Source organism: Lontra canadensis, unplaced genomic scaffold (genome assembly GCF_010015895.1).
Source record: "Lontra canadensis isolate GAN:19392208 unplaced genomic scaffold, GSC_riverotter_1.0 scaffold28, whole genome shotgun sequence".
Lineage (NCBI taxonomy): Eukaryota > Metazoa > Chordata > Mammalia > Carnivora > Mustelidae > Lontra > Lontra canadensis.
The window spans coordinates 16,994,558-17,022,509 of record NW_022631022.1 but is presented as its reverse complement, the minus strand read 5'-3'; the positions used below and the strand labels follow the sequence as shown (position 1 = coordinate 17,022,509).

The window sequence follows — 27,952 nt, the reverse complement described above, 5'->3', positions numbered from 1 at the left end:
ACCCCTCCACGTTTAAGAAAGACTGAGGAAAGGGGTGCCTGGGTGGCTGAGTTAAGCGTCTGTTTTTGGCTCAGGCTATGATCCCAGGGTCCTAGGATGGAGCCTGCATAGGGCTCCTGCTCAATGGGAGGCCTGCTTCTCCCTCTCCCACTCCCCCTGCTGTGTTCCCTCTCTCGCTGTCTGTCAAATGAATAAATTTTAAAAATCTTACAAAAAAAAAAAAAGGCTGAGGAAAAATATTTCCCCTTTCTTCTCCAAGGGATCTAACCATTTATTCATTTCTTATTGTAACTTCTCAAAAACATGAGCAGGTAATTAGACATGATAATCAAATGTAATGAATGCATGATCCTGGATGGAATCCTAAACTGGAAGAAGAAAATGACAGTATCGGACAACTGCAAAAATGTGAGTGTAGAATGTATATATTAGTATTTTCTATGATAACTTAGTCAAATATAATTCACATACCATAAAATTCACTCTCAAAGTATGTAATTCAGTAGTTTTGATTATATTAAGAGTTGTGACACACAGTTCTGTCAACCATTAATTTTAGAACATTTCATCAGCCCCAAAAGGAACCTTATACCCATTAACAGCCACTCCCCATTCTCCCTTTCCCTAGTCAGTTTCTGACAAACTCTTTTTGTCTCTGTGGATTTACCTATTTGGAACATTTCACAAAAGTAACCCAGGGATGCTGGGTGGCCCAGTCAGTTAAGCAACCAACTCTTGATTTGGGCTCAGGTCATTATCTCAGGGTCATGTAGTTGAGCCCTATGTTGGGCTCTGCCCTCAGGGCAGTCTGCTGGAGAGTCTCTCTCTCTCTCTGCCTCTCCCCCTACTTACACAAGCACTCTCTCTCTTTTAGAAAAAAGGGGAGGGCATCATAAAGTATGAGGCCTACTGAGACTGGTTACTTTTGTTGTCCACTTCTGATTATCTAGGAAGGTCAACAAGCTGAGGGCTTGCCATAGACATCAAATAAATCTGTTTTACTGAGGGAATGGAGAGGAACAATTAATCTGAAGTCAGTTAAATGAGGGCTGCTTCAAGTTTCAACTAAACTATTTTTCAATTACTCATTTTACAGATGAGGAGAGAATTTATTAATAAGAGAATTAAATAACTGACACAAAGTCATAAAATTGATAAAAAGCAAAGCTGGACCTGAATTTAGTTCTATATATGATGCCAAAGACTTAACCACTAAGCTCTTTTGTCTCAATAAAATTCACCAATTCTCACTGATTTTATCTCCTAATTGCCTGAATGCCTCTCCCTTCTCTCTATTCCAGCCTTGTTAACCTCATCAAATATTTCTTGCTCAAATTATTGTAAGAGACTTCTCGCTACTCTCTTTGCTTCCTAATTTCATCCTATTCTCATTTATTCCCCATAGAGCCATCAAAGTGGTCTTTCTGAACACTAATTCCACATTAATTTGTTTTACTAGGTCCTAGGGGATAAATGCATCTCATTTAGTACCACGTTAAAACCGTTCATAAACTGCCTATCTGTCTAGCTTCAGCTCCTGCCACACTACTTCCCATACCAGACCATTAACAGCTTCTGCCTTTGTACATTCTATTCCTTCTCTTCCTCTGGCTGGATGGCTTCTACTATCCCACCTGCCTAGTGATCTACGATTATTCATTTTTCAAAACCTAGCTTGAGATCCATTTCCCCAGGAATTGTCAGTCCTTCCCAGAAAACCATTAAATATTCCTTCTCTGACCTTGTATGTCAGCAATATGTTGTACATATCACTGTACAGTAACTTATTTATACATGTCTTTTTAAACAGTTGTCCAGTATTTGTATTCCCCCAGCATAGTACAGCAGCTAAAGAAATATTAATTGGCAAAAAATTAAGTACTCAACTTATTTAATGTTTCCAATTAAAGTGAAGTATTATGTTTAAGATCCCATTAGCCTCAGAGAATCTGTAATGAGAAAAAGACAGCCTCTTCAACAAATGGGGTTAGGAGACTGGATGGCTACATGCAAAATAATGACCACTGGCTTATACCACACACAACAAAGATAAATTTAAAATGGATTCAAGACCTAAATGTGAGACCTGAAACCATAAAAATCCTAGAAAAGAAACACAGGCAGTAATTTCTCTGAAACTGCACATAGCAACTTTTTTCTAGATATGTCTCCTGAGGCAAAAGAAACAAAAGTAAAATTGAACTACTGGGACTACATCAAAACAGAAAGCTGGTGTACAGCAAAGGAAACAACAAAACTAAAAGATATTCTACAGAATGGGAGAAGATATCAGCAAACGACATATCCTATGAAGGATTAATATCCAAAATACACACAGAACTTGTATAAGTCAACACCCCAAAACTAAATAATCCTATTAAAAATGGGCAGAAGACATGAACAGAATGAACAGACATTTCTCCAAGGAAGAATTATAGATGGCCAACAAACACACAAAAGATGCTCAACATCACTCATCATCAGGGAAATACAAATCAAAATACAGTAACTTATCACCTCGCACCTATCAGAGTGGCTAAAATCAAAAACACAAGAAACAACAGGTGCCGGAGAGGATGTGGAGAAACAGAAACCCTCCGGCACTAATGGCGGAGTGCAAATTAGTGCAGCCACTCTGGAAAACACTACGGAATTTCCTCAAAAAGTTAAAAATAGAACTATCTTGCGATCCAGTACTCACACTGCTGGATATATACCCCCAAAATACAAAAACACTCACTCAAAGGGATACATGCACCCCTATGTTTATTGCAGCATTATTTACAATAGCCAAGTTATGGAAAAAGGCCAAGTGTCCACTGAAAGGATAAAGAAGATGTCACACACACACACACACACACACGCGCGCGTACATTAATCAGCCGTAACAAAGAACGAACTCTTGCCATCTGCAACATGGATGGAGCTAAAGAGTATTAGGTTAAGTGAAATAGCCAGTCAGAGAAAGACAAATACCATACGATTTCACTCATGTGTGGAATTTAAGAAACAAAACAAAAAAGGAAAAGCAAAGGAAAAAAAAGAGGAAAGAAAGAGACTCAACTACAGAAAGCAAACTGATGGTTCCAGAAAACAGGTGGGTAGAGGACTAGGTAAAATAGGTGAGGGGGCTGGGGCACCTGGGTGGCTCAGTGGGTTAAGCCTCTGCCTTCAGCTCAGGTCATGATCTCAGGGTCCTGGGATTGAGCCCCACATCGGGCATTCTGCTCAGCGGGGAGCCTGCATCCCCGCCCCCCGCCTGCCTGTCTGCCTACTTGTGATCTCTCTCCCTTTATCAAATAAATAAATAAAATCTTAAAAAAAATTAGGTGAGGGGGTTAAAGAGTACACTTATCATGATGAGCACTGAGTACTGTATAGAACTGCTGAAAATCACTATACTGTATACCTAAAGGTAATATAACACTGTATGTTAACTCTACTGAAATTAAAAGAAACTTAACCAAAAAAAAATTTTTTTAAGTACATGTGAGGAGGGCACCTGGATGGCTCAGTAGTTTAAGCATCTGTCTTCAGCTCAGGTCATGATCCCAGAGTCCTAGGACTGAGTCCCACATCAGGCTCTCTGCTCAGCAGGGAGTCTGCTTCTCCCTCTCTCTCCCCCTTCTCTGTCCTCCCCCCCCACCAAATAAATAAAGAAAAATCTTTTTAAAAAATGTACATGTTGAGGCCTTTAGGAGTCAAGAAACATCTAGGCATTCCTGAAAAATCCGTTCTCAGCACCCAGTATTCCTCCCACCCACTATAATCCCATAATTTAGAAAAACTGCTCCCAGCCCCAAATATCCTAGGGTTCTGAAGGCATTTTAACTGAGCAAATGACCTTAAAGGACACAGTACCAAGAACTTGAAGATCCAGTCCCAGACTGGATGAACTTTTTCCTTAGCTTATGGCTGCATGCACATCCTTATCATAACTCTGTGGTTCTTCAGTTTTTATCATAATACAGTAATTTGGAAAAACAATTTCATCTATATGGTTTACATCACACTATAGAATTAAGTAGTTCTGGTGATGCTAATCCTTTTTTTTTTTTTTTTAAGAGATGGAGAGGGCAAGGACAGAGGGAGGAGAAGAGACAGAATCCTACGCAGGCTCCATACTCAGCGCTGGGCTCCATCTCACAGCCCTGAGATCATGACCTGAGCCAAAATCAAGAGTACGACACTCAACTAACTGAGCCACCCAGGTGCCCCCGTAATAATCCCTTCTTAAAACAATTTTAGGCAGCCCTCTCCCATCAGAAAGCATGGGGTAGCGAGAGCACTGGCAGCCTCCCTAGGAGTCAGTCAGACCTACTTCAAAGATTTTGTTAGCACGTGTTGGAACAATCAAGCTTCGACACACAAACAAGTGAGCTAGGGGAAAAGATGTCTCATCTTTGACTTCATTTTAATAAACACTGGCTTTTAATAAACATTGGTTTCATTTTAATAAATATTAAATTGATAAAATCCATTCACTAAATGACTAACTATACAATCAGAATAAAAAATACTCTACAATTGTAGGAAGTCGAACATTTTACATGTGTACTCATTTTTATACACTGCATCTTCTTCAAAAGTACAGTTGAATCAGAATGCAAAGAAGTGGAACACAAGAGGCCTGGATAGCTGGGTAGTTATACAGAACACACATGCACAAACACACAAACACACACACACACACACACACACACACACCTTCAAAAAAACAAATAAAAGAATGTGGATCTGTTCTAATAGTTGGGAATGGAGAAAGTGAATAATCAAGAGGAAAACATCATATCCTCCTAGTTCTTTCTACTCCAGAAAAGATGGGTAGGAGATGAGATTTACCCTGACCATTGTTTCAGTTTTCACAGGTTTTTGCAGACCTAAATATTCCAGAGTGATTATTACAAGAGATGTCATAAAATACACAGTGCTTTTCTATTCCTAAAATTAAAAGAACTTTGTAGACAGAAAACAAAAAAAAACATTCATCAGCCTCAGAAATTCATAAAATAATCTATATGATATTTAGAGTCTCAAAAGGAGGCTAAAGTCAAGTTAGAAGGGTGGATGTTCTATGTTTAAGAGAAAAGTATTAAAAATGAAGATATTAATAATAGTGATTGCCTCTGTGGGAATAAACCAGGTGGTGTAAATATTAAGGTAGGAGATTATCTTTCATACTTTTTGAATTTCGAGCCAAGAAAATACATGCATAGTCAAACAATTTTTTAAAATCCTAAAGAAAGTCTTATCAACAGTCTTAGAATACTGAGACTGTTTACAATTTTTTTTTTCAAATCGAAGGTTATGGAGGAGAGTTCAATCCTATTGACCTCAGCTTGCAACTTACTTCTGTATTTTGTGTTGGTAACATAGAATGAAGAAAATCCTGATTATAATTATAAAGTTAAGTCTGCATTGCAATTTCAGGATATCCTTCACTTAAACAGACCCAGAAGCTTAATAAAGGGAGTAGTAAACCTTTTATTCAGAGCTAACTAGCTAACGCTGTCTTGCAACTGCCTTTATTTTTATAAATGCAGAATCAGAATAAATGTATAGAACAAGATTAATAATACGGCAACATTAAAATGAATAGGTATATTCACTTGTTACTACAAAACCTTGCAATGTCTACAATGAGGGTATGAATAAACAGATCTGCCTTTGCCTTCTCTGTGCTGCTGAAGTATTCTACCTTACTTAACCTTCTTGAGCAGACACGTGCAACTCTGAATCCAAAATACCAGTGCATAATAATCTTCCTAATCAAAATCCATAAGAAGTAAAGCAGAGCTTTATTCCAGATCCTACACATAAAAAAATGTTAGGGGTGCCTGGGTGGCTCAGTGGGTTAAGCCTCTGCCTTCGGCTCAGGTCATGATCCCAGGGTCCTGGGATCTAGCCCCATGTTGGGCTCTCTGCTCAGTGGGGAGCCTGCTTCCCCCTCCCCCTCTGCCTGCTTCTCTGCCTACTTGTGGTCTTTCTCTCTGTCAAATAAATAAATAAAATCTTTAAAAAAAAATGTTAGTCTGGATATAGTTTAATGCACTGGTAGTCTCTGATACGTCAAATAAATCTTTAAAATAATAGAAAAGCTATCAGGAGGAAGGGTTAGAAACAGGTAGGTTCAAGTTAAAAAAAAAAAAAAGAAAAGCTACAGAGAGACTATTAACATATGGAGAAAACTGAAATCACAGGTGTTCAAATATGAAATGCACTCACTTCTAGAAGTGGCTGTGAGGGTTTAAGTCACTCTAAGAATAGACTGAGGGACCACTTAACAGGAAGCTAGTGCTTAGTAAGTGGCTGGCCAGAATAACCTTTAAGATCCCTTTTCATCCTTGTTAATTTGACTCTGTGTGAATCAAAAATAGGGCTGACTCTGTAAGACAAAAATGAGATAAGTTTACTGCCATCTTATTTCTTTTTGTTTGTTTCAAATAAGCTCCACACGTGGACCCCAATGCAGGGCTTGAACTCACGACCCTGAGATCAAGACCTGAGCTGAGCACAAGAGTCGGGATGCTTGGGGCGCCTGGGTAGCTCAGTCGTTAAGCATCTGCCTTCGGGTCAGGTCATGGTCCCAGGGTCTTGGGATGGAGCCCGGCATCAGCTCCCTGCTCAACGGGGAGCCTGCTTCTCCCTCTCCTGCTCTCCTTACCTATGTTCCCTCTCTCACTATGCCTCTCTCTGTCAGATACATAAATAGGATCTTAAAAAAAAAAAAAAAGGAGTTGGGATGCTTAACCATCTGAGCCACCCAGAGACCCCCTTAATTCTTTAACTATTGTTCATTCATTATACTTTCATTCCTAAGGATGACTAGAAAATCTCCATGAATTTTAAAGTCCTACTTTCACCCTTAAGGCTTTATAGTAGGGTGGAATGTAACATTATAAATCAATCTTCAAATACTGCCATATATTCCAAGGACCCAGCTATTAACTACAGTAATGTAATATACTTTGAGATGACTACAACAAAAAACAGGTAAAACATTTAGGTCTAGTGAAATGAAATTACTACATTTTAAAAAATCAGTTAAGGGGCACCTGCTGGCTCAGCTTGAGAAGCATACGACTCGATCTCGGGGTGGTGGGATTGAGCCCCACAATGGGTGTAGAGATTACTAAAATAAATAAACTTTTTTAAGCAGTCAGTTAAACTGGTGAATAGAATTATATACATACCTTCCTTTCTACATTAAGTAGCAATCTGATGCCCACTCAAGTTTTCACTAGGTAAGAACTGAAGTGATGAACAGCAGGTTGAAAGACAGACATTTCCCTACATGAGTTTAAACAGTATCAGTAATAAGCGCCTCTGAGAACTTCAAAAAAGAACTATCTTATTAGTGAACAAAATGAGTCAAGTCAGCTAATCTCCCTTTAAACATATCAAGCACTTGTTACCTCGTGCATCTGTAACAATTTCACAATGTTATTCTTTCAAAATCTGTTGGTGCTTCTATCACAAGAAGAATGTTATTGGGCTTTGCAGACCACTGGTCTTAGTCTGTAATTTCATATGAAATCATGGATACATTTTGCATAGTATAAATGCATTCTGTAACACAGGTCAAGGTGCTGAATTATTTAATGTTAAAACTGTGTTTTTAAATGCTTACACTTAACTATAAAATAGTAAATGTTATAACAGCAATTCAGGCTTGAAATTCTGAGGTACCCATGCAGGTTGTAAAGTTAAATAGGGCAGGTGGTAGACTTCTGACTCTATTCCATTCTTGTTTATTATTTATTTGGATTCACAGGCCATAGCAATGATGTCACAAGTCAGAGCCTATTGGACTCAGACTATGCAAGTCAGTCTCCTGGGGCGTAAAGCTGGATGGAGAAAAGCATAGTGGATCTAGAGAGACAAAAAGAAAATACCCAGCACACGGGACAATAACATTCACAAGTTTTACATTTACATATGTTTTATATTTAATCATATAAAATACTAAGTTCCAACCCCAGCTATGAAAACCTTGGCAAGTTACTCAATTCCTCTACAGTCTCAATTTCCTTACCCATAAAATAGTAAAAATACCATCTACTTCAGAGAACAGTTGTGATGACTAACATTCTCTTAACCAGTTAAGAACAAAGAACGGACAGCATATCAGAGAATGAGTGAAGAGTTAATTTGGTGAAGTCAAGAGGAAAGTGAACAACTGACCCCCCCCAAAAAAAGTAGTATCAAGACTAATTTTTTAATTTTTATCAATAAGAAAATCAATAAGAAAATTCATTCATATTTAATTTTGACTACTCAATCAATGTTTGTTTAACAGCTACATTCCAGGAATTGTGCTGGTCAATGGGAATGCCAAAATTAATCCACTGATCCTACCCTTAAGGACTGCAGAATCTATTTTGTAGAAGAATAAATAATAGAGATAAGAGATTTTTAAATAAACGTATGTACAAAATTTTGAGACTCACTCTCAAGTAAGGATTCAAAGAAGAAATGATGTTTAAGGTGAGTCTTAAAGTATGAACGAGTTTATTTATCAGGGGAAAGCATCAAAAGCAAAGGAAAAGACTTACAAAGGTGAAAAGGAAAAGCTTCACATCATTACTTTGTTATGCCAGCATAAGTATGAAGAAATGTCAGATAAAGCACACAGGGGTCGAACTATGAAAAGCCTGATCTCTCATGGTAAGGAATCTCTCACTGTATTATGCGTCCTCTTGTAACCTAGTCATTGCAACCCCTCAAGTTAAGAAGGCTTCTCATAAGCATGATTTCCTAACCCATTTCCACTCCACTGCTTATCATAAACGGAAAAGATTTGGTATATTTTCTCAGATTATAAACTAAGGCGAAGTATGAATTTTTTGACACGGTCATAAACTGAAAAGGATGACCAACCTGTAAAAAAAGTGGGGGGGGGCATGCGGCATTTCCGGAGAAATCTGTGGTGACCATAATATTGTCACAAGGCCCCACTTTCTATCAGTATCCCCCTTTTCAACACAGGATCATAGGGGAAGCGAGGGAAAAATGAGAGGGAGACAAACCATAAGAGACTCTTAATCTCAGAAAACAAACTGAGGGCTGCTGGAGGGGGGGCGGGTAGGAGGAAGGGGTGATTGGGTGATGGGGAGAGTATGTGCTATGGTGAATGCTATGAATTGTTTAAGACTGATGAATCACAGACCTGTACCCCTGAAACAAATAATGCATATGTTAATTAAAAATAATAAAAAATAGTAATAAATAAAAGCATCATATTTAGTGAAAAGGAAAAAAACCCACCCTTTTCATGTTCTTTGGCTTTTTCTAATTTTGCCATTGAGAGAGGCTTCTAATAACCTCTAACAGTTATAACAAGACTCTACTTGTCCACACAAAAGTCAATACTTTGCTTCTTTCCCAAAAACCAACATATCTCTTTGGAAGGCAGGGCTTTCCTTAACCAAGCAGCAAAGGTGGATCAACTCACAACACAGTGAAACACAGCAGGGACCACAAGTATAAAAATAATACATCAAAAGACAAACTAGTAAGTTGTGGGATTTCTGGGTAATGGCAATACACGAAGAACCTCAACTTTGAAAACCAGGCCAGTGCAAGTCCAGAAACAGAAAATAACTGAGATCAGAATACAGATGGATAAAAATGAGAATGAAGGGTCCTGGGTTATTGCCTCTATAACCAAGTACTTATTTACGTGTCTGCCCTTCCTAGATCAGGAGCCCTGGAAAGGAATGTTCTCTGCTCATCTTTATATACCTACGGCCAAGCATATGTACTGCGGAGAGGCATATAGATGTAAAAATTAAGTACTGATCTGGCAGAACATGTTGACTGGGAAATGTATAGTACTCTCAGGAATAGTAAAATCTAAGAGGAACAAGTTCAAGATAGATAGTGGCATTAGAGCAGAAAGGAGGTTTGGGTTTTTTTTAGCTTCCTACCTTGAAAGCATCCACATTAATTATCTTTTTGAATTTCATAACTGGGTAAGAACTTCAGAAATCATCAAATCCAAATCTTTTCTTTTATAAGGGCAGATTCAGACCACAGCCTGATTTAGTCTAAGGCCACACAGTAATATAGATAGAAGGACTAAACTCTAGTCCTAGACTATAAGGTCCAAGAGTTTTACAAAAGGTGAATTAGGGGCGCCTGGGTGGCTCAGTGGGTTAAAGCCTCTGCCTTCGGCTCAGGTCATGATCTCAGGGTCCTGGGATCGAGCCCCGCATCGGGCTCTCTGCTCGGCGGGGAGCCTGCTTCCCTCTCTCTCTCTCTGCCTGCCTCTCTGCCTACTTGTGATCTCTCTCTCTGTGTCAAACAAATAAAATTAAAAAAAAAAAAAAAAGGTGAATTAAATAGATAAAATGGGGCACCTTGGGTGGCTCAGCTGGTTGAGCAACTGCCTTCGGCTCAGACCATGATCCTGGAGTCCTGGGATCGAGTACCGCATCAGGCTCCCGGCTCCATGGGGAGAGTCTGCTTCTCCCTCTGACCTTCTCCCCTCTCATGCTCTCTCTCTCTCTCTCTCAAATAAGTAAATAAAATCTTTAAAAAAAATTTGTAATGAATAAATTTTTTAAAATGATTATTATGTACTTAAGAGTTTTAGAAATACTTGTCTCACATGCAGAAGTTTTTAGATACTGATTTTGGAAAATATGTATCATACAAAAGGAGGCTGGCTGCTCTATACCCAGGTTTGGAGGGCTTTCACGTTCCCTTTTTGTTACTCATTAAATGTAGCATTAAAAAAACAAAAAAAGAGTAGCATCTACTTCTTAAATCTCATAATCCCAGAACTAAAATCTAGCCTTACAGCCATATCCCTGTATTTTACCCTTCCTTTCCATATGGTATCTGTGTAACTAGCCTCCAAGATGCCCCATATGATCCCTCCCTCCTGGTATTTGTTTTAGACCTCTCATCCCACAGTGGGTTCCAATGCTAGGTCACAGAAGACATTACGGCATGTCTTGCTTTCTTTGATTACTTGTTCTGGAGGAGGGAGGACATTAAAATAGCCCTAGAGAGAGGCCCATGTACCAATAGATAGTGAGTGAGCTATCTTGAAAGCACTTCTTCAGCACAAACCAAGTCTGCAACCTCAGCTGACAAGATAATTACCTCATTAGAGACCCTGAGCCACAATCATCAAGCTAAGCCCCTCAAAACCATGAGATAATAAATGTTTGTTTTAAGCTACTAAGCGTTGGGGCAATCTGTTGTGTAGCAAGAAGTAACTAATTTAAGTTACTCATCTAAAATCACAGTCAATTAGCTACAATGAAAAAGCATTTTAGTATTGAAAAGTTCCAGTAAACAAGTACAAAGAAAACAGTACAAGAATTTGGCTCAAATAGTCCAACTAAAATCTGAAAAGTTTACTATAGCAGAAAAAGCTTAAAAGGTGGGGCACCTTAAAAGGGGGAGCGACTGACTCGAATTGGTTTCCTCTCACGTCATGATCTCAGAGCTCCATGTTGAGCCCTTCACTGGGCTCCATGCTCAGCACAGAGTCAGCTTGGGATTCTCTCACTCTCTCCCTCTGCCCCTCCCACTTACACCTGCTTGCCCTCTCTCTCTCAAATAAATAAATAAAATCTTTTAAAAAGTTTTTAAGAAAGAAAGAGCTTAAAAGTCAAGAAGACCCAGTTTCAAGGACCTCCACCAGTCTCTGACAGAGAAATGCATTTCTCAGCTTCTCTAACTTCAAATTACTCATCTGTATAATGGAAATAATGCTATTTCCCTGGAATTTATAACTAATACATGTGAAAATACCTAACACATTCACAAATGTCAGCTATTAACACTTTTGTCATGTGAGTCTCTCCTAACATAAAAATTAATGAGTCTGTTCTTTTTTCCCCTCCATACTGTTATTTTCCCACATTTTAGGCAGAGTCCTTACTCTAATCTAAAATGTCATACTTTCTGTCTGGAATCCAAGTTCAAAAGTGCATTCTACAGTCCACAAAGTAGTTGCTTGCTCCCACGGAATGCGGGCTTCAAAAATTCCCAAGACAAATCTCATTGACTAAGAATATATTCATTGAGGTTTTGAATATTTATTTTTCCTTTCCAGGTAGGATAGAGTAGCTAAGAGGTAAACCAGCATTCCTATCCAGGACTGGAAAAGCCAGACAATGTTGAGAGACTATTTGTCTGAAGGCAGTAGACAGCTAAAAAAAACTAGTGATTTTACAAATGTGGTGGGATTTTACCTGAGAGTGCTTATCAATTCTTGAAGAAAGGAAGAGTAGTGTTTCCCCCTAAGATGTTCACATCCTAATACCTGCAACCTATGTTAAAATTGCATGGTGAAGGGAAATTAACTAATGTTGCAGATGGGAACTAAAATTGGTGATCAGCTGACCTTAAAGAGATTATCCTAGGTTATCCAGGTCAACCCAGTATAATCAGAGAATCACATTCAAAGTGAAAGAAGTACAGGGTGCCTGACTGGCTCAGTTGGTAGAGCATGCAACTCTTGATCTTAGGGTCATGAGTTCAAGCCCCATGTTGGGAGTAGAGCTTACTTAAAAATAAATGAAAATTTAAAAATAAAATAAAAAGATAAAGTGAAAGAAGCACATGTGAGTTTTTTAAAGTGGAAGAAGAGGACAAAAGCAGAAGAGTCAGAGAGAGATTTAAAGATGCTATGCTGCTGGCTCTGAAGATGCCATAAGGAGCCACAAGCTAAGGAACGCAGGTAGTCTCTCCAGAAGTGAAAAAGTGGGTGAGAGCCCACTAAGATTCATTTGGATCCATCAATTTGGATTTCTGACTTTCAGAACTATAAAATAATGAATTTATGTGTTAAGTCACTAAGTTTGTGGGACGTATTACAGCCCCAAAGGGAAACTAACACTGAGATTTGAGGGGTGTCTCAAGAATGGGGGAAAGGTTGGTCTTTCCCTCAGGGTATCTGCTTAATCCCTGGGCTAAAAACAGGGCCAAAACTAAAAATCTAAAGATAAAAGTGTCTGAAATAAGAAGTGGTCCTTCCAGCAGTCTTGGGAGTCAATGATTAAAGTGAGATCCCTAGGGAAGGAACTGCTAAGAATACAGCAGGTTCTTAGTTGAAGATTTTTTTTTTTTTAAGATTTTATTTATTTGACAGAGGGAGATCACAAGTAGGTAGAGAGAGAAAGGGAAGCAGGCTCCCTGTTGAGCAGAGAACCCGATGCGGGGCTTGATCCCAGGACCCTGAGATCATGACCTGAGCTGAAGGCAGAGGCTTAACCCACTGAGCCACCCAGGCACTCAGTTGAAGATTCTAAAGGTCCACAGGCAGATCAGAGACTGAAACTAAACAGAGCTAGAGGGGTGCCTGGGTGGCTCAATGAGTTAAAGCCTCTGCCTTTGGCTCAAGTCATGATCCCAGGGTCCTGGGATCAAGCCCCACATGGGGCTCTCTGCTCAGCAGGGAGACTGCTTCCTCCTCTCTCTCTCTGCCTGCCTTTCTGCCTACTTGTGATCTGTCTGTAAAATAAATAAAATCTTTAAACAGAGCTAGAACTCAGCCTGACTGGATTAAGATCATCATTCACCACTCTAACCACCAAACAGAAGGAAGAATGAAAATCCTCTCTATAGAAATATATCATCATCCAGAACCTCTAAATTACTTTATAACCAACATATGGCATGCAATCAAAAGTATGTCAAATGACAGGAACACATGACTGAAAACCGGAAGGGAAAAAAATATATGAAGAGACTAATAGTTGTTACTGGAATTAGGTGACAAACCTTGTAAGAATAAATGATTATTACACTGGAGAAAACAGATGAAAAAGTCGTCACCAGAAAACTAGTACCTACAAAAAAGCATCAAATGGAAACTCTAGAATTAAAAAATACAATATTGGAAATTAAGAACTAATTAGGTGTTTAATAGCAGATCAAAGGAAAAAGACAGATTTAGAGACCCAGAAGATAAATCAACAGAAATCATCCCATTTGAAGCAGAAGAAGAGAATGTAAGACACACAGAGCACTGAACACGTCTGGCACATAACAAAAAGCTCTAATATATATGTAACTGGAGTCTCAGAAGGAAAGAGGATGAAGGCAGACCTGAGAATTTCCAGAATTGATAAAAAGACATCACCCTCACAGACTCAAAAGGATCCGAAAACCAAAAGATTAAAAAAAAAAAACAAACAAAAAAAACACACCTCACTAGACACACAGTAAAAAAATCTCACAAACACCCAGATTAAAGACTTCATTAAGCTTCCTCTCACCACAAACAGAAGCCAGAAAACAGAATCTTTAAGGTACTGAAAGAAACTAAAACCTAAAATTATAAACATAGCAAAATATTCTCCAAAAATGGAACTGAAATAAAAGTACTTAAGAAATATTTACTAAGGACTCCTGGGTGGCTCACTCAATCATCTGCCTTTGGCTCAGGTCATGATCAGAGGGTCCTGCTCGGCGGGAAGCCTGCTTCTCCCTCTCCCGCTCCCCCTGCTTGTGTTCCCTCTCTGTCTCTTTCTGTCAAATAAATAAATAAAAATCTTAAAAAAAAAAAGAAAGAAAGAAAGAAAGATAGAAAGATAGATAGATTGATTGATTTACTAAATACCCACTATGTGCCAGGTACTGTTCCGGGAACTGGGACTGCAGCAATGAATAAAATAAGGTCCTGCTCTCACACAGCTTTCATTCTAATGTAAGAAATCAAAATATAGACAAATTAACAAATAGAGTATGTTGAGTGGTATCTCTACTAGCTCCTCCTTGAAAAAAATTAAGCCTCCCATCCCATTTCCAACATCTTTCCCCTACTAGTCATACCTTATTATTTACATTTCCTAGATTTTATTTAACAACAGAGGCTAGTATTTCTGTTAATAACCCCCAGAGCATCTAACACAGCTTATAAATAAGAAGTTTCTGATTAATCAGTAATACTTAATTTGTAATTTATAAACTATTGCTAATTTATAATAAATCCAAATAGTGTGGTTAGTCCTAACTCCTTTTTGCAAGCCTACATGCCATTTTCTTAATGATTCAGAAATATTTCAGAATATCAGAGCAGCAATTCTCAACCTTTTTGGTCTCAGACCTCCTTTCCACCTTGAAAAATTAAGGACACCAAAGAGCTTTGTTTACATGAGTTATAACTATCAACATTTAACATGTTAGCTGCTAAAATAGAATTTTTTAAATATTAACTCATTAAGATAACAGTAATAGATCCCATTATAGATTAATACAAAAAACACTTTAATGAAAAAAACTATGTCCTAACAAAAAAGCTGATAAGAAGAAGTCACTATTTCACGTTTCAAAGTCTCTTTAATACCTGGCTAAATAGAAAATAGCTGGATTCTCATATCTGCTTCTGGATTCAGTCTCTTGGATGTGTTGTGGGTTTTTTTTTAATTTGTTTTTTTTTTTATTTTGGAGAGCATGACTGGGAGGAGCAGAGCGAGGGAGGGAGAATCCCAAGCCGACTCTGTCCTAAGCGCTGAGCCCAAGGCAGACCCAGAGTTCACGACCTGAGCTAAAACCAAGAGTCAACTCACTGTACCACCCAGGCACCCCTCTTGGATATGTTGTTTTATCTGAAGAATAAAGGAAATGTGGCTTCATAAAAATAAGTAGTTTGAAAAAAAAGAGGAGCACTTGGGGCTCCTGGCTGGTTTAGTGGATAGAACCTGCAACTCCTAATTTCAGGGTTTTAAGTTCAAGCTCCACACTGGATATAGAGATTACATTAAAAAAAAAAACACACACACACACACACACACACACACACACACACATTTTAATTTAATAAACTTAATTTAGTATAAATTATATATATAAAAAATATATATGTAAGGTTTTTGAAGATGAACACTTTTTTAAAAAATTTTATTTATTTATTTGTCAGAGAGAGCAGAAGCATGGAGAGCTGCAGGCAGAAGAGGCAGAGCAGGCAGAGGGAGAAGCAGGCACCCTGCTGACAAGGAGCCTGATGTGGGGCTTGATCCCAGGACCCTGGGAGCATGACCTGCGCCAAAGGCAGATGCTTAACCAACTAAGCCACCCAGGCGTCCCAAAGAGGAACAATTTCATAGGCTTTTCACTTAATTATGGATATTCTTCTTGAAATTACACCAAAATGCAAAAAGTGGTTGTATCGTAAAAGCTGTTTGCAAGGTAGAATTTGAAACCATGTCAAAGAACTTTTCATATTCTTGGTGATCTATCTTGTACTCTGAATGGCTCATTTACCAATGCATGACTGTGAAGTATCAAAATTGGTCAATGGAAAATTGGTCATTTGGAAAATATTGGTTCATTAAGTTAAACTGATCTTCCAAATATTGATATATTTTATTACACAATATTTCATCAGAAGTTTTTAAATATTAGGAAGCAGTCAGTCTCACAGTAGCAAACATAAGTTTTCCAAAATTCTAATTTTCACTTAAAAACTTTAAAAATGTTATCATTAGCAACATACTGTTAGCACTTTTCCTTGAAATAACAGGTGTATTTCATTCATTTGGAGAAACATTCACCATATGTTTGCCATTTGTCTAAAAAACAAAAAAAGCCAGTCAGTCATTCAAGAAAAAAATGGGTGTTCCATCAAACAAGTGGCTTGTTCCGCTCACAAATCAAACTGCACAGATGTCGGGGCACCGGGGTGGCTCAGTGGGTTAAAGCCTCTGACTTCAGCTCAGGTCATGATCTCAGCGTCTTGGGATCGAGTCCCGCATCGGGGTCTCTGCTCAGCAGGGAACCTGCTTCCCCCTCTCTCTGCCTGCCCCTCTGCCTACTTGTGATCTCTCTCTGTGAAATAAATAAAAATAAAATCTTTAAAAAAAAAAAAAACTGTACAGATGTCTTCTTCAAGACAACCTCTGTAACTTCAGTATGCCCAAGTGCTTCACACACAGCTCCACCTAAGCCTACTTTACCACCCACGCTATGAAAAAGATGTGTACTTAAGGGATAAGATATAATAAAACTAGTAACTTTTACTACTTCATCCAGACCAAGTGAAAATGTTATTTTTTTACTGTCTGTAGAGGTGAAGAATACAATGACTACTTGTATAGTTGGATGCCACTGATGTGATTCGTGCTAAGATTCCCATTGTTTTACCTACCCACTGCATTCTGCACCATTAGAACAAAGGTCAGAACATTAAAAAAGGCAAACGTCTTAGTATTATCATACAATAGTTGTGCTTTCATAGACCATACTTTGAGAACTACAGCATTAGTGACTCAATTGTTTTTATATCACTGTCAGTTCATATAAGTGCCAGGGAACCACATGCAAACGATAAGCTTTAAAAATGTCACTATATATTCCGAGCACTTAAAAAGCTTGTCCTCGGGGCGCCTGGATGGCTCAGTGGGTTAGGGCTTCTGCCTTCGGCTCAGGTCATGATCCCAGAGTCCTGGGATCAAGCCCTGCATGGGGCTGTCTGCTCGGCGGGGAGCCTGCTTCCTCCTCTCTCTGCCTGCCTCTTTGCCTACTTGTAATCTCTGTCTGTGAAATAAATAAATATTAAAAAAAAAAAAAAAGCTGTCCTCTTGGAATTTAAACAGTTTTTTTCTTGCTTCTTACACTATGACTGTGGCATTACCTACAAATCATAAAATAACTTATTAGCACCAGAAGAAAATCTTACCTAGCTCCCCTTGGTATATGATAAGGAAACTGAGGAAGTAAGCATTTACTAGGCAAGGACAAATTTCAAGTATTTACTGAGTTTCTACTACAGCAAAGACTGTTAATGTGCCATATGCTATGGATGTGGAAGATTCAGCTCTCATACTCAAGTCCCTCACATCTGGCTGTGGAGACTTAGGTATTGGGATGGCTATATTTCAACCTCATGCAGGCTATACCAATATCTACATGAAGCACCATGCAAACAAAATAAGGAAGCACTAGAAAGGTAAAGAAGAGGGACCTGGCAAGAGATACAGTAGTATCTGAGCAGGGTCTGAATAGAAGTACATCAGGCAATTGAGAGGAGAAAGAGTAACACAAGAGGGAGGAGCTTGAGCAAATTTAAGAAAACACAAATGTGTTTTATGTATTAGGAAATTATAAACCCAACATAGAGCAATAAAAAGAAGGAAAGAAATTATAAGTGGTGCAGTTGGGGGGGGGAGATGGGAGAATCAGGAACAGCAGCAGCTGACACTGAAAAAAATGCGCTGACACTAAGATGAGGAAGCCATGAATGCCATATAAAGGAATCTGGACAAGACTTATAATAGTAAGGGGCGGGGGAAGGGGCGGACAATGAGTTTTTTTTAGCAGGAAAATGACTACTACATTTGTATTTGGTAGTATGACATAGACTGGAAGCCTGTAGACAATGAGGCAAAATAAAAAGAGGCCTTAGATTAGGATTAGTTTGTAAAAAGAACAGGAATAACAAATTTCAGAGGTAACTTGATCAGGGCTAATTGGATATGGGAAATGCAGGGGGAAAAATTTAAGGGTGACTCTCAAATTCCACGAACAGTTAACTGGTAATTTAAAGAAAGAAGAGCCTTGAGGAGACAATACAGTAAATCTGGGTTTCAAGTGGGTTTCAGAGAAATACCTGTCCAAAATGTCACACTTTACAGGTTTTTACTTGTAAATACTTGCTAAGAATCAGAAAATACTTCTTAGTCTCTAGCTTCTACTTAATCCCTTAAAAATGTACAATTGTGATTAAGAGAAAGGATATATTACCAAGCAACTGGAGTCTGTTAATATTTGAATTAGAAGTATGACAGTTTCAAAGGAGACTGCAAAGTAAGCCTGGGGAGAAGTGTCTGGGATTATAGCTATTCTTAGCTTTGTCTAAACAAATGTCTTAGTAATAAGGAAATGTTACCTAATACTTCATTATCTGCTGTACTTTTTGCCAAAATGTATTAAGTGTCAGGTCACTTCTGACACTTCCTTTAAATGGAACATAGCAAAAATTAAAAATGCTATTGAATGATGTTTACATGAAGAAAAAAATTACATGAAAAAACTTCCAGTACAGTATTTGGCATTTCTCACTCAAATCCTCACATTCTTTTGACCCTAATACTAGCATTCTCATTTTTAAAAACGAAAAAAGTAGAGCTCTGAAAAGTTAATCTGCCAGAACGTTGCTATTTCAGTAAGAACTTCTTAAACTGCCTTCCAAGATACTAACTACCCATCAGTTTAACTCAAATACCAACTGGACATCAACTATTCACCAAGATACATCGAGAAATGAGACATTATTCAAACTAATTCCAGATGACCTCCAATCACTGTTAAAATGAAATTTTAGGGAAAAAAGCAAAAATTTGGATTCTTACATGATTATGGAAATCGAATGACTCTATAAAACGTGCTATTCTTTTAGAACTAAAGACCCAACAATGGCCCACATTTTAACTCACTTGGGCAGTTTTGTTTTGCTCTGTTTTATTTTTTATTTTTATTTTTTTTTAAGATTTTATTTGAGAGAAAGAGAGATCACAAGTAGGCAGAGAGGCAGGCAAAGAGAGAGGGGGAAGCAGGTTCCCCGCCAAGCAGAGAACCCAACTCGGGGCTGGATGCCGGGACCCTGAGGATCATGACCCGAGCCAAAGGCAGAGGCTTTAACCCACTGAGCCACCCAGGTGCCCCTGTTTTGCTCTGTTTTAAATAGTTTTTTTTAATGCTGGGGGAAGAAAGGGTAAAAACTGCCACTACTATCTCCATGGGCCCCAAAAGATACAACCATCCCAGGTTAGAAGCCTCTGATTATAGTTCATTCTTTCAGAAGTGATCATCAAATGTCAGCCAAATAAATCCTCATTCTTACATTTATCCCATCCTTTAATAGGAATAATTAGGCTATTTAACAAAGCTACATAGTAATAGTATGATAACATAGAAAAGATGACCTGTATATTGTTGAAGTCTTAGCCAAGTTATGGCCTGTCATATTATGCCTATTAAGAGAAAGGTCTAGTAGAAAATAGAAATGCAGTCAATATTAATTTTATCAAAAATACAGGTTCATTGTTGTATGAAGAAAGAGGGTCTCATTAACTTCAGGAAGAAAAGCTTCTAACACAACAATTATTTTAAAAAACAACTTTATCAAAAGAGTGACCCTAAGAACAATAGGCGAAAGTTACAATAGCAGATTTTAATTACATTTAAAAAAATCAAGAGTTAAATTTGAAATGAGCTACTTCACTGTCATTTATCTGTAGTTAAGCAGAGACTGGAATGTTACTGAGAGGATTCTTAGAGACAACAAACAAGAACAAGGACTCTCAGCCCTGGGTGTGCATTAAAATAATCCAGGGAAAATTTCTGTTTAAAGACAATGCATGGTCCAAACTCCCAGAGACCCACTGCTTAGTCTGCTGTGGGGTCTGAGTGCCTGCCTTTAAAACAAAAATCTCAGGGAAAGAAATCTGAGTAAGACCACATTAATGTCAATACACTCACTGGTTGTGACATTATGCTAGTTTTGCAAGGTGGTATCACCGTAGAAAAATCAGCAAAGGGTATGTGGGATCACTATGCTATCGTTGTTTCTTACAACTGCAATTAAAAGTGTGAAAAAAAATCCCCAGGTGATTCCACAACGTAGCTAAAGTTAAAAAAGAAGGGGCGCCTGGGTGGCTCAGTGGGTTAAGCCGCTGCCTTCGGCTCAGGTCATGATCTCAGAGTCCTGGGATCGAGCCCCGCATTGGGCTCTCTGCTCAGCGGGGGGCCTGCTTCCTCCTCTCTCTCTGCCTGCCTCTCTGCCTGCTTGTGATCTCTGTCAAATAAATAAATAAAATCTTAAAAAAAAAAATTAAAAAAAAAAAAGAAAAAAGAAAAAAATTATTGGACTGAAGAATCTCAAATTTCTTCCAATTCTCAGAGACTGCAAGCTATTTCTTTTAATCTTAGCCATTGGAAAGTAATTAAGAATGCTTATCATTTAAAGCCAAATACAAATAATTTATAGTTAATCCTAAGTAAAAAAATCCAAACTACTATGCCTCTTACTTGTATATAAATTAAATAGATAGATAAGCATTATACAATGGTTGTCCTTCACCTCCTGACAAAGCCAAACTGTATGTAGATGATGGAAGAGCCTCTGAGATGGCCCGAAGGATCCCTCACCTCTTTATCTTCACACCTGTGTAACCTCCTCCCCTTGAGTGTGTGGATACAGTTAATCACTTATAACAAGTAGAACAGGACAAAGTGATGGGATGTCAACTGAAATGAAATTATAAAAAGACTGTCTTCTATCTTGGGGGCTCTCAGACTCTTCATTCTGAGGAAAAGAAACTATTATAAGCCATATTCTGGAGAAGCCCACATGGCAAGGTACTTTTGTCTCTGGCCAACAACCAGCCAGTGAAAATCTGAGGCCTGACAATGAAAGGGGAATCTCCCCTCCTCAAGCCTTGAGAACTGCAATTTAACTGATACCTTGCTTGCAACCTTAATGGAGTTAACATGAGACCCTGAGCCAGAGGCACCTAACCTAACTCAGCTGCACCCAGAATCATGACCCATAGAAACTGTAAGATAGTGTTTTTAAGCCACTGAGTTTTGAGGAAATGTAGAGTTGAACTAATACATACAGCTACCATATGTCAAACCCAAAATAAAGGAATCTGATGGCTCCTGCCTTTCTTCAGAATATCAAACCTTCCAGTTTCTGCAACCTTAACCACCCACAATTTACAAACTCTGTTCTACTTTAGTGAACCTCACCATTATTCAGACACTTTCCTTGTTCTCACTTCATTCAATTTCTTAAAATGGCTTTATATCCCTTTTTCCTATCTATCCAAATCCTAGCCATCCAATCCTAGCCAGATAACACCCACAGATTTCTCTTCCATGAATACCTATTACTATCCACTTAGCACCTGATGAAAAGACTTTCTGACCCAATAGCTTTGAGTGTCTAAATTAAAAGAGATCATCAACTCCTTGAGAATGTCTTCTCATATTCTCTTCACTATTTACTACAGTACTGAGCAGGAGCAGTTACAGTATCCAAAACCTTTTATTTTTTTCCAACATATTAAATAAAGAAACTCAAATATTTTTGTGTAAAAAAAAAAAAAAAGAAGTGGAAAGAAAACCAAGTGCTCCAACCTAGAATGTAAGGTGCCACTACTTTGGTTTGCACGTTTGAAATAACTGAATTAAAGATCACTTTATCTGAAGGATACCAGTAATAATGACAAATCCCCTCCAACTCTATTAGCCCAGCAAGCGCTGTGAAGCGCTTTTGAAATTTTCCTTTTATTAGTTTCTTAAACAACTTGCTTTCCACCATTAATCCACCTCTGTTGTAATTTATCACTATACTGATAACACACTGAAAAACGCTGTTAAATTTCAACTGCATCAGTGGTTCTCAAACTTGAGCTTGCATCAGCATCACCTGGAACGCTCATTTAAACCAACGGCTGGACCCCACCTCCAGAGTTTGATTCACAGGACTACTGCCATAAGCGATTTAATAAGAATTAATAGAATTTAAAACTTATGGCTCAAATAAGTTCAAGATCAGGTGGGAAAAGACAGAAAATCAAGAGGAATAAACTATACCAAATACTTTTAATTAACAGCTTCAAGATACACACTCTATCCCCTTCCTCTCCCTCTTCCACTCCCTACACAAATAAGTTAGCCAATTTAAGTTCATCCTGATTTGCACACTTGAATTCACTTGAATTCACTTCTTTGAAACAGTGAGCATCTCCAATTAACTAAGGTTATAAAAGGATGTTAGATTAAAAAAAAAAAATCAATGTAAAAAGAAAAAAAGGCCAATCTAGTAGTTCAACTCTCTTAACTACTTCCCATATTTAAAAAAAAACAAAAACAAAAACAAAAACTGAAGGTTCTGAGATGTAAACAAAACTTGCCATTTGGAGTTTTTCCTCCAATGTCCAGGGCTAGAACTGACTCTGAGTCAATAATGCTGGTATACACTGCCTCTCAATTTATGCTTGAAACCTCACCTTAGAACTTCTTTAAGTCTTTTAATTAAATAAAGAGCTGAAATAAAATTAAAAACTTCAACAGCCACTAGAAAATTTCCCCTGTAAAGATATCTGTTGTCTTTAAAACGGGCTATTTAGCATAATAAACCTTAAAATAGCAAGACACCCACCCACTTCTTTATACCTTCTCTGTGACCACTCATACCCATCAGCCTACGCTCCTCCTCTGCAGCACATCCTTTAAAAGTAGTATTCCTGGGCGCCTGGGTGGCTCAGTGGGTTAAGGCCTCTGCCTTCGGCTCGGGTCATGATCTCAGGGTCCTGGGATCGAGTCCCGCTTCGGGCTCTCTGCTCAGCAGGGAGCCTGCTTTCCTCTCTGCCTACTTGTGATCGGTCTCTGTCAAAGAAATAAATAAAATCTTTAAAAAAAAAAAAAAAGTAGTATTCCTGGGGCTCAGTAAGTTAAGCCTCTGCCTTCAGCTCGGGTCATGATCTCTGGGTCCTGGGATTGAGCGCCGCATGGGGCTTCCTACTCAGCGAGAAGCCTGCTTCTCCCTCTCCAGCTCTCCCTGCTGTGCTCGCTTCTCTTTCAAATAAATAAATAAAATCTTTAATAAATTAATTAATTTTAAAAAGGAGTATGCCTAAGGGTTACCACCTTCTCACTCTACTCATTCTCCCCGAGTCAAAATCATGACAGTAGATGAACTATGACTATCCCAGTGGTTAAGAACTATCACTGGAGTGGCTAAAAATATATAAATGCTTAGGCTCCAACTCAGACTTAACTGATGAACAACCATCTCTGGGAATGAAGCCCAAGGACCTCTATGTTCCCCACCTTTATATGCTCCTTAGGCAAGAACCATGCCCTCTAATCTAGTTAATACGGTGACTGGCATACATGCACAAGCACAACCAACATGTGCTGAATAATGTTGTGGAAACACAAAATAGCAAGTTGAAAGGCCTCTCAGTCGCAGAACTGTGTGGTGTTTAATAAACTACCGAGCTGTTAAAGCAATTACATTAGAAATCCACTGTTCAATAATACTAGTTAAGTAAATACAGTTGGGTAAGTTAAGGGCTTTTAGTACTTCTTTAATATTGGTATAGGTTAAACAAAACCCTTGATCTATTCTTGAAAGTTCTAGGTAGCCACAAAGATTTAAATATAACAAAGCCAAACTAAACAAATTATAACAAGAGAGTTACAGAAGCTAGAAAACCAAGAGTCTTCTAAAACAAAAAGTGTTAACTCATATGAAAGCTAAAACTCACCCACAGATATCTACAAATTACAATATTATCTAATGTTGCCCAGAATTATTCTTCCCAAAGTAGTAATAAAATTCCCAAGGAAAAATTAATCTGGCAATCTTTTCACATTTCAATCTTTATCTCCTGCAAATTTATTTTCAAATTCACTAATAACATACCTGATTTCATACTGAAAAGTAGCACTGGGGAGCAGGGAATTTAAAATTTTTTAGAATTAACAGTAAGCTCTCTAATGTGAAGTAAAACAAGGGGTTTTAATTTGATAAACTTAAAACTTATTGCCACATTAGACCATTTTTTCAACTAAAAAACCTAGAGAAATGATCTTTAAAAACCTCAACGAATATAAAGAGGTTTTATAAAGCAATAGATAAAAATCCCTAAAAGGGCTCAAAATGAGCAAAAGCAAAGGGCAAATTACAAAAGAAATACCAATGTCCTAAGATACATGTTAAAAGTTCTCTTCACCTTCTTTTTTTTTTTTTTTTAAAGCAAATTTTTAAAATGATGACTATTTTATCCTAATTAAGCACTGACTGGTGGGGGGAAACTAACATAACCTTTCTTAAAGCAATGTGGTAGGTAGTATGTATCAAATGCCTTGAAAATAATCACATCATTTGACTCAGCAATTCAATCTATCCTAGAAAATAAAACATTCAAAGATTTATCTATGACAATATTCCCAATGAAGTTAGTAAGAGCCAGAAACTAGAAAATAAAAACGAAGGCCAATAATAATGGACTGATTAAATAAACGTCTAGATTTATAATCATATAAACACTGAAAATGGAAGCAGTTATTAACAAGAGAAAACTGTTGAGATTCCTTCTGTTTCCATAACCTGCTTTTTTCTACTGAAAACGAGAATATATAGTATAATTCTGATGTTGTTAAAATATATGTATAGCTCACCCAGAGCTCTGAAAAGATAACTAACTTCAAATTTTATGTATCTCTCTTGGTGTAGATCTCGTCTTTTTTTTTCCTTGCCTAGTCAGTTTTTTCTTAGAGTGTGCATGTATGACCAGTGTAACTTTTTAAGTTTAAAACTAACATAAAAAAACAATTACCACAACCAAAGCCTAGTTTAGATCTAAGAAGCACACCATTTGGAGAAAAGATGACCTGGGATAAACCCTATTCTTTCCTTTACTGGTAGGTCGAAATATAAACTTAACAAGGAACTGATACTCATATATTCAGGAATACCATTTAAGAGACCTTAACATGAGATCAACTAGGAAAAAGATAGTTTTCAAAAATCAGGCATGGACACCTCTTAAAAACAAACAAACAAAAAAACCCCGTTTTTTGTGGTCCGTATTAGCTCAGTTCATCTGTGTTTATTCTCTCTCCCCTAAACTAACAAAGAAAGAATGAAGTCATATGCATTAGCTACATCCCTGTTCCAGAAGTGACATGAAGAACTTCTAAGGTTTGGCCTCAGTGCTTAAGACACACCTAAGAGCTGAGAAAAGCTGGATGAGATTTACTACATGAAAACAAAGAAGTTAAATAATAAATATCCATTATCCATGCATTTTTAAAGGCCTAACATGTCAATAAAACAGGTAAGTTTGAAAACATTGGATTTTATGTACTGTGGTGGTAAATAAATGAGAAGAGAATTCAAGGTTTTACTCTAACTTCTTTTAATAAAGTTTCCTCAAAAAAAGAAAAAAGTCTCAACTTAGTGGCCTAAGAACTGTCATATTTTTAGAAGCAGAAAAAGAGCAATAAAACTTATTTTCCTTCTATATACCTTCAATTTCCTCCTCAGATTGCAGTATCCCTATGAAAGTTTGAGATGTCCACTGTTTATCAGATTTTTTTTTACTTACTATTATTCAAAACAGGGTCTCCAAATGAGCCAAAATAGACGGTTCAATTGAAAGTATTCCTTACTAGACAATACTGTAAAAATCTGCTATTCATGCAAACTGTTAACAAGTAGCAGTGACATACTACTGCCAATTTCCCAGTGAATGTTAACCAATTAATTTGGGGGTGGGGGGGAGTAATGACTGAGGTAGAAGAAGGTAATAGTAACTTGCTCCTGTATATAGTTTCCTCATATGTAACTAGTGTTTTCTGAAAGTTGCACTGAATCAAAACTTCATTTTTATTCTTCAATCGTATCCCTGGCCCCTCATAATTTTTTTTCCAAACACATGTAAACTTTGGACTTCCTAAAGCTCAAAAATGCAAAATCTGACCCACGAGATCAAATGAGTTGTGTTATCAACTTAAACCAAGCCTAACTCACCAAGAAATAAAAATTATCAGAGAAAAGGGTCCAGAAGCAGAAAGCCCCTACTTTCTAACTCACAATAGAGTCTTGTCTAATATTAGACAGTAACACTGCGTTTTGTTGTTTTAGCTGCAAGGCTGGGTATGCAATATGCAGTAGCCATTCCAACAGCTTCAAGTCAGTCATTGGCTACCAATGAAAAGTAGCATTAGGTCCCAAACAGCCAGCAACGACATAAAAAGATGAGAGCAGAAGCTTCACCATCGGAAAAGAAGGCCCATCAGCACCTCTTCCGAGAAACAGTTCCCTTCCCCCACCTTTAAGTAAGGCACTTAAGACTGCCAAGCAGATCCATTTCTTTATTAACCGGTGCCCACTTGGGGCAACCGTACACCAAGCTGCTTAGGCCTACTCCAACCCCTTCCAAAAGTGCTCAAGCGAGAATGAAGGCCGGGATAACCCTCTCAGGGGCCGCGTTCGTTCTGCTCTTCTCCACCCCGCCTCCGCCCCGCCCCGCCCCTGTAGGCGCTCCTCCGGCCGGAGGAAGGACACCGGGCCCAGGGACAGGCAGGAATTGCCCGCAAGAGAAGTGTTCGGCGGCCGAAGGCCTCCGCCATAGCAGGACCTGGAAAAGCACCGCCCCCAGCGCACCTCCCCACACCCGGCTAACCCGCGAATGTCTGCTTTCGACACCCTCTATCCCCAGCAGAGGCAGCGGAGGAGACAGGGCCGGGAGGCACCGGGCTGAGTTGCGCACCAGGCCCAGGCCTGCCCCTCGGGCCGCCGAATCTGCTCCCCAGTCCGGCCAGGTCAAGCCAGCGCGGCGGCCACCCTCACCTGGATGACCTCGTTGACCTCCCGGATACATTCCACCATGTGTTGCAGAATCTGCTCGGCCGTGAGCACCTCGTAGCGGTAATCCTCCTCCTGCTCGTGCCCTGGCCCGCCGCCGCCGCCGCCGCCGCCACCGCCACCGCCGGGCCCCAGAGCGCTGCCGCCGCCGCCGCCCGTCTCCCCGCACAGCAGTCCGTCCCGCTCCCCGCCGACGCCCAGCCCGGGCTCCACCAGCTCCACCTCGCCCAGATCCAGGTTATCATCGTCAGGCTCATCGTCGTCCTCGTCTTCCTCCTCCTCGGCGCCGCTGTCCTCCTCGCTGCACTCTTCGTCCTCGTCGAACTCGTAGTTGTAGCCCTCGTCCGAGTCCATGGCGCGACACGCGAGGGCCCGGCGAACGCTGGCCCTGAGGCGGGGAGAGGGCGGGGACGCCGAGGCCCCGGCTCTCGCTCCGGCTCCGGCTGATGTCCGGACGCAGGCCTGGCTCCAGCCCCGCGGGCCGCGGCTCCTCCCCGGGCGCGGCGGTTGGCGGTTGGCGGCTGGCGGCGGCGGCGGCGGGGAGGGCGCGGAGGAGGGAGGGAGGGAGCGAGGGGGCCGCTTGCCGCCCGCCTCAGTCAGACG

The 27,952-nt window shown here is 39.1% G+C and overlaps 1 protein-coding gene across 1 annotated transcript in view; it reads right to left on the bottom strand.

Moving 5' to 3' along the window:
• ARIH1 (ariadne RBR E3 ubiquitin protein ligase 1) overlaps nt 1-27,732 on the bottom strand; it is a 117,689-nt gene extending 89,957 nt beyond the window's left edge. Inside the window, exon 1 of the mRNA XM_032864992.1 lies at nt 27,335-27,732. Coding sequence (XP_032720883.1) covers nt 27,335-27,703 — 369 coding nt within the window. The 5' untranslated portion in view covers nt 27,704-27,732. The remainder of the gene's footprint in view (nt 1-27,334) is intronic.
• Nucleotides 27,733-27,952: the final 220 nt, after the last annotated feature.